This window comes from Alligator sinensis, unplaced genomic scaffold (genome assembly GCF_000455745.1).
Source record: "Alligator sinensis unplaced genomic scaffold, ASM45574v1 scaffold839_1, whole genome shotgun sequence".
Taxonomy (NCBI): Eukaryota; Metazoa; Chordata; order Crocodylia; family Alligatoridae; genus Alligator; species Alligator sinensis.
The window spans coordinates 3,307,548-3,316,238 of NW_005841885.1; the positions used below are offsets into that span (position 1 = coordinate 3,307,548).

At 43.8% G+C, this 8,691-nt stretch overlaps 2 protein-coding genes across 7 annotated transcripts in view; one reads left to right on the top strand and one right to left on the bottom strand.

The window, feature by feature from the left end:
* Window positions 1-2,105, bottom strand: part of CHCHD4 (coiled-coil-helix-coiled-coil-helix domain containing 4) — a 15,760-nt gene extending 13,655 nt beyond the window's left edge. The window contains exon 1 of the mRNA XM_006017795.3: window positions 1,815-2,105. Coding sequence (XP_006017857.1) covers window positions 1,815-1,836 — 22 coding nt within the window. The 5' untranslated portion in view covers window positions 1,837-2,105. The remainder of the gene's footprint in view (window positions 1-1,814) is intronic.
* A 48-nt stretch (window positions 2,106-2,153) lies between these two features.
* TMEM43 (transmembrane protein 43) overlaps window positions 2,154-8,691 on the top strand; it is a 17,325-nt gene continuing 10,787 nt past the window's right edge. The window contains exons 1-5 of one of the 6 annotated variants that reach the window (XM_006017796.2): window positions 2,154-2,277; window positions 2,725-2,874; window positions 4,289-4,423; window positions 5,313-5,407; window positions 7,242-7,291. In XM_006017796.2, the coding sequence (XP_006017858.1) occupies window positions 2,266-2,277; window positions 2,725-2,874; window positions 4,289-4,423; window positions 5,313-5,407; window positions 7,242-7,291 (442 nt within the window). In that variant the 5' untranslated portion in view covers window positions 2,154-2,265. Of the gene's footprint in view, window positions 2,278-2,311; window positions 2,397-2,416; window positions 2,595-2,724; window positions 2,875-4,288; window positions 4,424-5,312; window positions 5,408-7,241; window positions 7,292-8,691 lie in introns of those variants that run through there. The other 5 variants (XM_006017797.3, XM_025196841.1, XM_025196840.1 and 2 more) reach the window with 5 other exon arrangements.

The window sequence follows — 8,691 nt, forward strand, 5'->3', positions numbered from 1 at the left end:
GGACACAAGCTAGCGGAGGGTAGTTTCAGGCTAGACATTAGGAGGTGCTATTTCACTGTCAGGGCAGCTAGGACCTGGAACCAACTTCCAAAAGAAGTGGTGCTGGCTCCTACCCTGGGGGTCTTTAAAAGGAGGCTGGACGAACATCTGGCCGGGGTCATTCGACCCCAGTACTCTTTCCTGCCACAGCAGGGGGTCGGACTAGATGATCTCCTCAGGTCCCTTCCGACCCTACCAACTATGAAACTATAAAGGTTGAAGTCATATTAAAAAGAGCATGTGCTCCTTAAAAACATCTATTGCTGATCACACCTACCAAGGGAACTTTACTCAAGGGAAAAGAACCAGGTTTTAATGGCTGATCTTTCACATAAAAAAAAAAAAAAAAAAGTTGTTGATTTTTTCTGAAGTCTCTTTCAAAAAGTTAGGCAACATAGTGTAGTTTAGAATGCAAAACCCCACCTTCCCAAAACACACCTAACATTTCTTACAAGTTAACTGATGTCCAATATTCCTCTGCAGGAGAAAGCTTATATAAGTCCCATAACATATCTAATTGGTTGCAGCCATGTTCCCACATCACAACAGACAACTTACACAAACCAGAACAAAGAAGCTAAGAACACCACACAAGTTGGGAGGGAGCATAGTTTTTGCAGTAAAACATCCATTTGATTAAACTCAGCATGCTTGCTACTGTCAAGGTCATCTAGAGGAATCAGTTCCCTTCAAGGGACAACTGTCTTTTTTTAGCAACTAACTTCCCTATATGGTAATTAATCTACAATACTTTTCAGCAGCCTTAACTGTTACTTGTCAGAACTGTAAAAATGATTTATTTTTGTAGTTTAGCTACCTATGGAACTAGAGCTGAGGTTCAGCCTCTAGAGCTCACGACACCCTGCTGTGACCCAAGGACAAAGCTCACATCACTGAGGAGCAGGGATCTGAGGATGCAAACACTACAAAGAAAGAAGAATTAAGATGGTTCAAGACTATGTATCAGCAGAATTTCTTCCCTTTACTATCACTAGTTAATTGAGCGATAGTTATTTTGCCAGCATGGCTGGTCTAAACTCACTGTGCGAGTCACCAGTTAAATTGTACAATAATTACTAAGCACTTGTGGCGTGGGCAGTCTTACTTTCTGCGTGGGGCTGGTCTGCATTTATAGCGCGATTCACCTATTAATGGTGTGATAACTACTTGGCGCTTGGGGCTAGTCTTATTTTGTACGTGTGTCCGGGCTACATTTATAGCGCGATTCACCTATTAATAGTGCGATGACTACTTGGCGTTCGGGGCTAGTCTCCCTTTGTACATGTGTCCAGGCTACGTTTATAGCGTGATTCACCTATTAATGGTGCGATAACTACTTGGTGCTTGGGGCTAGTCTTATTTTGTACGTGTGTCCAGGCTACGTTTATAGAGCGATTCACCTATTAATGGTGCGATCATTACTTGGTGCTCAGAGCCAGTCTTACTTTGCACGTGTGGCAGGTGTACGTTTATAGCGCGGTTCCCAGCGAATCGCGCGATGTGGGTGACGTGCAGCCGAGGCCTCAGGCGTGCCCTCCAGCGCAGTCGCAGCACCCTGCTAGGCAGGCGGGCGAGCTAGGCCTGGGGAGCCCCCAGCGATAAAGGCACCGCGCCTCCTCGAGCTCTCTCCGTCCGAGCACGCAGCACGGCTCACAGCGCCCTTGCGCGCGCAGCCGGGCCAGGACACACGTTACATGTAACGCTCCACGAAGGACCGCGAGAGCGCGGACGGGAACGAGGCTGCCCCCCGGCGCCCTCCCCCCACCGGGACGCACCTTCCTGCCGGCAGTAGGACATGATGAGAGACTCGCGCGCCCGGCGCCGACTGACCCCGCCGGTGCCCCGTCCGCCCGGTCTCCACGCTGCGAGGGGAAGGCCCCTAGGGTGCCTCCGCACTGCCTGCTGGCAAGCAGCGAAAGGCGGGGCACGAGGTGCTGCAGGGACACCCTGGGGAGCACCCAGCACCCTGCTCCTGCCCGCTGAGGGCCGCTTCGGAGGAGTTCAGCCGGCAGCCAAGCGCAGGCACCTTCGTGGCCACCCTCGGCTGCAAATGACCCCTCCCGGCATGCTTTGCATAGGCCGCACTTCTCCTTCCCCGCCCGCGCCAGGATTCGCTTTCCCGGCACGCCCCGCGGCGGCCCGCCTGACTCCCGGCGTGCCTCGCGGCTGCGAAACTACAACTCCCGGCATGCCCCGCGCCATCGTGCAGCGCCCGCACCCGGGAGGATGTCGCGGAACGTAAGTGCTGCCCCGCAGCGAAGGTCCCGCGTGTCCGCCCCTCCCCGGGGCGATGTTGGGAGCAGAAAGCAGAGCGGCGGGTTAGGGCTGGGAGCAGCTAGAGGCAGGAGGAGTAGTAGGTCAGGCTGGGGGCACAGGGCAGGGAGCACAGAGCAGCAGGTCAGGCCAGGGGTACAGGGCAGGGAGCAGAAAGCAGAGCAGCAGGGTCATTAAAAAATTAATGAAAAGAAGATAAGGCAACAGTTAACAGAGAGAATCTAAACCAGTGGGTGCATTTTAAACTAAAGGTCTGATCCGTCCCCAAGTGGTTTAAGGTGGTAGGAATTACAATATATCACGTTATACTGATAATCATTAGAAATTTCCTACGTGTTTCTTGATAGATCCTTCCATGCATACGTGCCAGTTTGCTATCTCTAACATTTCATTTTTGTTTTCCATTAACAGGTCTCTGACGCAAGCAGCAGAAAAGAACATGTTAAAATTACCAGTGAGCCCAAACCAGGGTTCCTGGAGCGGCTCAGTGAGACATCTGGGGGGATGCTGATTGGTTTTGTGTCATTTTCCCTTTCTTTCTACGTGCTTTTTACCAATGAGGTATGTGAATTGCATGTCAAGCCAATGTTTTCCTGTATGTCTCGAGTCTATGGCACTTCCAGTCAAACTCTTTCTTACCTGAGTGTTTGTAATGTCAAACTGCAAAGCATTCGGGCTGTCCTCTAAGCTTTGTTATTAATTCACATGTGAGAAAGGTGGAACATATGGGAAGAGCCTGAATCCTATCACTGGCTGAGTTGGGGACATAATAGAGGAGTCGGATATTGGATAGGAGAGCTGTTTATGAGAGTTTTTGAGAACTGAATGTGAAGGGAAGTGACGGGAACATCCAGAGTAAGCAATGGAGTACAGGGAAGAATGAATAAATATTAGGTGGCAAGTGGAACTGGAAGAGCATTACATGGATTTGCACGTGCCTTCTGTGTGCAAGTGCCTCTTGTGTAAGTCGCTTCCCCCTTTTGTACAACCAAGGGAGTTAATGATTCTGTTGTACTGTTGCATAGGGGAGGCTATAGCTTTAGTACTCTAGTTGACTTGCTTCGCTTGTGTCAAAACAAACAGTAGCCACAAGTAAGTAAGCAACCATATTCCTAAAACCTTATTTTTACATTCCCATCTTTCCCATGCTTGCTCAGAAAACTGTTAGAACTTATCTGAACTATACTGTAAGTGTGTAAAGCTAGTTTAATCTCCACAAAACTGAGTAATTAGCTATACTACAGGTTATTTAATACTCTAGTTTCAAACTGTTTGTTTTAATTTGAGGCTAATTTTAGTTCTGATTCTGCAAATACTCAGGCCCTCAGCTCTACTACCTGTAATACATCTCCCAGAATTAAATGAGCTACTCATGCTAGCAAACCTAAGTATGTGCATAAGAGTTTGCAGGATTAAGGCTTTCCTTTATCCTGAAAGTATTTTTAATCTGATCTGACTGGAAATCTTGGAGTGGAGACAGAATTTGGTGAAATTTCAGAGCTTCATCCAGAAAACAAAAAGCTTCTAGCATGCTACATAAATGAAGAAAAAGAATTCTTGCTATCTCAAACAGAAGTGTGTAGCATAAAGAGCAATAACCTGAAGTTAAGGAAGGGAATATTATCAACCAGTCAGAATAACTGTATGGTAAAATAATGCCATAGTAGCATCCATACTATCATTAGTGACTAAGGTCAAAAGGAAGAAAATAATTTTAGGGTATCATGGTAGGAATATTGTGCTGGTGAATATGTACATTAACTTTAGTGGTTTAGTTGCATGAAGAAGTATTGTTCTTTCAAGTAAAAATCGGGCATTAAGATTGAAACAACAAAGAAGTACAGATGTTTCATGCCGTGTGCCTGATCATGCTAGCATTTTGTGGAATCTGTGACAGTCTTCTGGTTGGTTCATTTGTTAATTCAAGATTCTTCCTCGGTTTTTTTTCATTGTATTCTCTTTTAATTGACTGCAGGGACGAGCTTTGAAGACAGCCACCTCTCTTGATGAGGGCTTGTCTCTTGTAATTCCTCTTGACAACATACGCACCGTGTCTCAACAGAATGAGGGGAAACTAGTGCATTTGTCTGGTGCCCTTGCAACATCAAAGGCAAGTAAAATAATATTGGCCAAAAATTAGTGCATAAGTTGAGGGAATGGAAAGCTCTTCTGCCAGTTAAAACCAGGCATACTTGATATGCAGAAATACTTTGGAATCTAAACATGCCCTACCTGAGTATGTTGATGTTTTCAATTCTTCCTCATATCATTCAAAAAGATGCAAAGACTTGAGGATCTGATGTGGAAGCTGCACATCTTCTTGTTAGATCAGATATAATTATGTTGTGGTCAGTTCTTTTTGCAAGGCATGTCAAGATGAAATAATGGCCAGCAGAGAAGACACAGGGTTCATTTTAAATCTGTTCAAGCATGGTTGAATGCTTTGAGTAAGGGATAGTGAGCCAGGACACCTGGTTGTGTTGCCTGCCTTTCCACATGCTTGTCTCAGTTTCTTCAGGCCAAATTTATCACTGCTCTAAATAGATAGCATGCACTCCCTCCTGTGCCAAGACTTTTTATACTGCATCCATTGCTGGTATATCAGTCACTTCATGGAATTTATCATTTGTACCAGAGTGAAATTTGATTATCCACCCAGTGTGCACATTTCCTTTTATTCACGTGGCTTTGGAAAGTATAATTAACATAAATAGAGTTCTTAAAAATCCTCTGAAAAAAGATACACAGCAGTAGTGCAGAATTATAGTGTTTCTAATGCATTGTTTCATTACCCCACTTTTTAAAATTTACTTTGGGTCTTGAGAGTTTTGTTCTTTTTTTTTTTTTTTTAACTTTTTGAAGTAAAAACATTTCCATGAAATCCCTTTTGTGGCATAACAAAGTATGATTTCCCCAACATAAACTTGAACAGATCAACTTTGCTAGCAAAAATATGCAGGTATTTTTATGCTGAATTGTGTGTGTTTGTATTTTAACAGCCTTTGTTCGATCCCAGCTATGGGCTTTCCATTCAGACTGTCAAACTCAAACGTAATGTAGAAATGTACCAGTGGGTAGAATATGAAGACTCCAAGTAAGTTGCTGCTGCTTTAAGGCTCTGTTCTGAGCTTAGTTTTTTGACTTTACCAACATGCTGCTTAAATTTAAGGAAGATAGACTGGGTGATGGATAAACTTTTTCATGTAACTTATTTGTTATGTGACAGCCTGTGATTTCACTTTGGGATTTCGTCTTGTTTGTTATGTACCCTTGGGATTTCACAAGCTTTTGTTTAGTTTTCTGTGCAGGTTTCTTCTTGGTTTTTTTACTATGACCCCCAGATTTGTGCAGATGAACCCCCTTGCAGGGTCAGAACACAATGAACAAATCCTTCTAACATCACCCACCCATCCCCTGACCTCCAAGAGAATGTAAAAACTTACACCCACTGCCTTACCTCATTTAGCTCTATCTCAGCCTGCTTAAAAGCCACAGCTGCAGCTCAGCCTTTACCTTCTTGTCTCCAACGCTGTTCTGTTCCAAGCAATGTCAAGAGAATCCAGAGAGCCTTACATTTTCATAAAAGTCCACAAATCTGTTCAATTGACTCCATCATACTCTGTGAGCTGTGCTCCATCTCAGTATTTTACTGTCTTTTTTTTTTAATAAATAAAATATTTTAAATCAAAACAAAAACAAATCCATGAGCCAATCACTTTCTTAGACGACCAAATAAGCTGTACAGTATAAAATGGGAAATCTATAATAAGTACCAGTATTAAATCAGAACTGTCCAGCTAATACCTGTTACCTAATATAAATGGAAATGTTTTGAAGTAGTGTTTACACTGTTGCAGTTAATGACGTACATCTTGGAACAGAGGTGTGGACTCTATTCTCAGATCTGCCAACAGCCAGTAAGTTGGTATGTGACTTTGGACAAATCCTTAATTTTCTCTATTTCTGCTTTCATGTGTATAAAACTCCTGTACAGTGGGAAGAAAAAAAGTACCTAATTTGTGGATAATCCATTAGCTTTTTGTTTTGTTTTTTCCCTGCTCTCCCTCCCCCCACAAATAGTATTAAAATAATTTCTAGCAATTTCAGTTGCCTGGAAGTTCTGGGGTGCCCCAGCAACATTGAGCCAATTGAAGTTTACCTGTAATCTTCCAAATGCCTGCCTTCCTTTCAGGGGACCAGGAGTTTTAATCGACTCTTTACCTGTTTGATTGACAGGTGTAATATAACAGCAAAATATTATTTGCCTTTACTGTTTGTTTTAAGTTAGTATAGTTACTAAACATGGATCCACAGGCATTCACATAATTTTTAGAAGGTTACAGGTAAACTTCAGTGTTGCTGCCTCCCCTCCAACTTTCAGACAGCTGGAATTGATAAAAATCAAAATTTTTCTATTTTTTTTGGAGGAGGATGAAGAGAAGAAAAATATACATAATTGCTCTCAACACATGTAAGCAGAAGGACAGAGAAAATTAATTGATGATTTTCTTTTTCTTGGAAGAGGTCACATCAAAATTCAGTTTTCCAAGCTGCATTGTATCCTAGCGCGCGCGCACACTTTCTCTGGCAAATAATGAAGATGCAGAAAACAGCTTCCCAATTTTAATTTGCTTATGTTAATAGCAGGCTCCCTGGCTTAAAAAAAATGGTCTCCATCACTTTCACCCCAGTCTACTTCAGACTTGCCTTCTGTTCAGTAATATGGTTCAAGAAAAGATGGTTGCCATCCAAAATGTTTGTAACCTTTTCCTCATGCTCCCAGAACTACAGCCTCTTTGTTAAGAATCTAAGGTTTAGGGAAAGTTTAATTCCATTCAGAATATAACCATTTGCATTTTACTTGGTTTTCCCTGAGCTCTGTGCAAAGTTATTGACCTCTTTGCTATTTTTTTTTCTCTCTTCTGCAGAGAATATGAGGAGAATGGTGAAATTAAGAAAGAAACAAGATATTCATATAGTAAGTTAATCATGACTTGATTCAAAATCAGTTGTTTCTTTTGAAGTGGAAACTGGGTTTCCATGCTGATTTGAAAGGGAGTTCTATGGTGGTCTGCCAAGAAGAGTGAAAACACGTTGGGAGGAATGGGCAGTGCTGTAGCAAGGGGAGGGCAAGCGGGGCAACTGCCCCAGGCACTGAAGTGAAGGGGCACCAACAGGTGCTGCCCAGCTGGGGCAGGGCGCAGGATGGAGCCGCGAGCAGCTCGTCTGGTGGGACGCGGGGATGGAGGGAAGGCAGCTCCCACTGTTGCGTGCACTCCCAGGCAATCTTGGAAGGGTCCCCCAGATCTGTGCATGGGGCAAGGGCGGACTGCTGCTGCAGGCTTTGCCCTAGGTACCAAACTTCCTTGCCAGGGCACTGGGAATGGGAGAAGAGTTCTAAGTCATGCTTCCTTGGCAGGCCTTGGTTCCTTAAGACAGTTGGGACTGGAGCAGAACCAGCCCATTCAAGAGTAAATGCAAAAGGAAATCTGTGTGTTAGGAATTCAAGAGCACCCAAAGTCTTCAGTCTTGTATAATTGTAGGGAAGAGACCTGGGAGAAGTGGCATGCGTGCTACCACCCATATGAGCAAGTAAATATTGTTCAGGTACCAGCATGAACAGTTGAAATACCAGTATCTTGAATGCCTTTGTATTTTGATATGTGTTGTGCTTTTTGCCAAATGCTTTTCTGGCAACAGCAGAAGAGAGGATTATTTTGATCTACCCAGTGGCAGAAAACAAATGCTCTGAGTCATCGCATCTCTGCAGATTAGCCTCTGGGCCTCACTTATCCCTGATTGCATGCCCACATTACATGCCTGTGTGCTTTAACAATCCATGGGTATAATTATAAAAATGCCATCAGCTCAGTGGAATACAGGGCTCTGTAGCATGGAAATGTATTGGGAACAGAACTGGTGGCTGTGAGCTAACAGAGCAGTTCTGCAGTAAAAACGAATACAAAAGCCCATAGGACTGATAGAGTATGGCCTGCTAGCATTGTCACTCTGCCCCTAAAAAAGATACCTGCCATTGTCTGTGTCTGTCCAGGGAAGCATGTACAGCTCTTATTTTGCAGATGAACTGCATGAAGAGGATGTTTGTCATAAAGAAGCTGGTGGAACCCATATTGAGAATCTTAAGAGGTTCCCCTGTGTGGTGAAGGCAGCAGTAAAACATTGCAGTACATACAGCAGCAAACATCTGTCTGCTGCTTCACCAGATTGAGCCATTTGGTTTCAACAGAACTTGTATCTCGCCCTCAGCCAGATGTAACTCATTCACTGAAGAGCACCAGCAGTAAAGTCCAAAACTCCCACTGAACTCAGTGCAGCCAGAATTTCACTCCCACACTTTCATTCTTTCCATAGACTCCA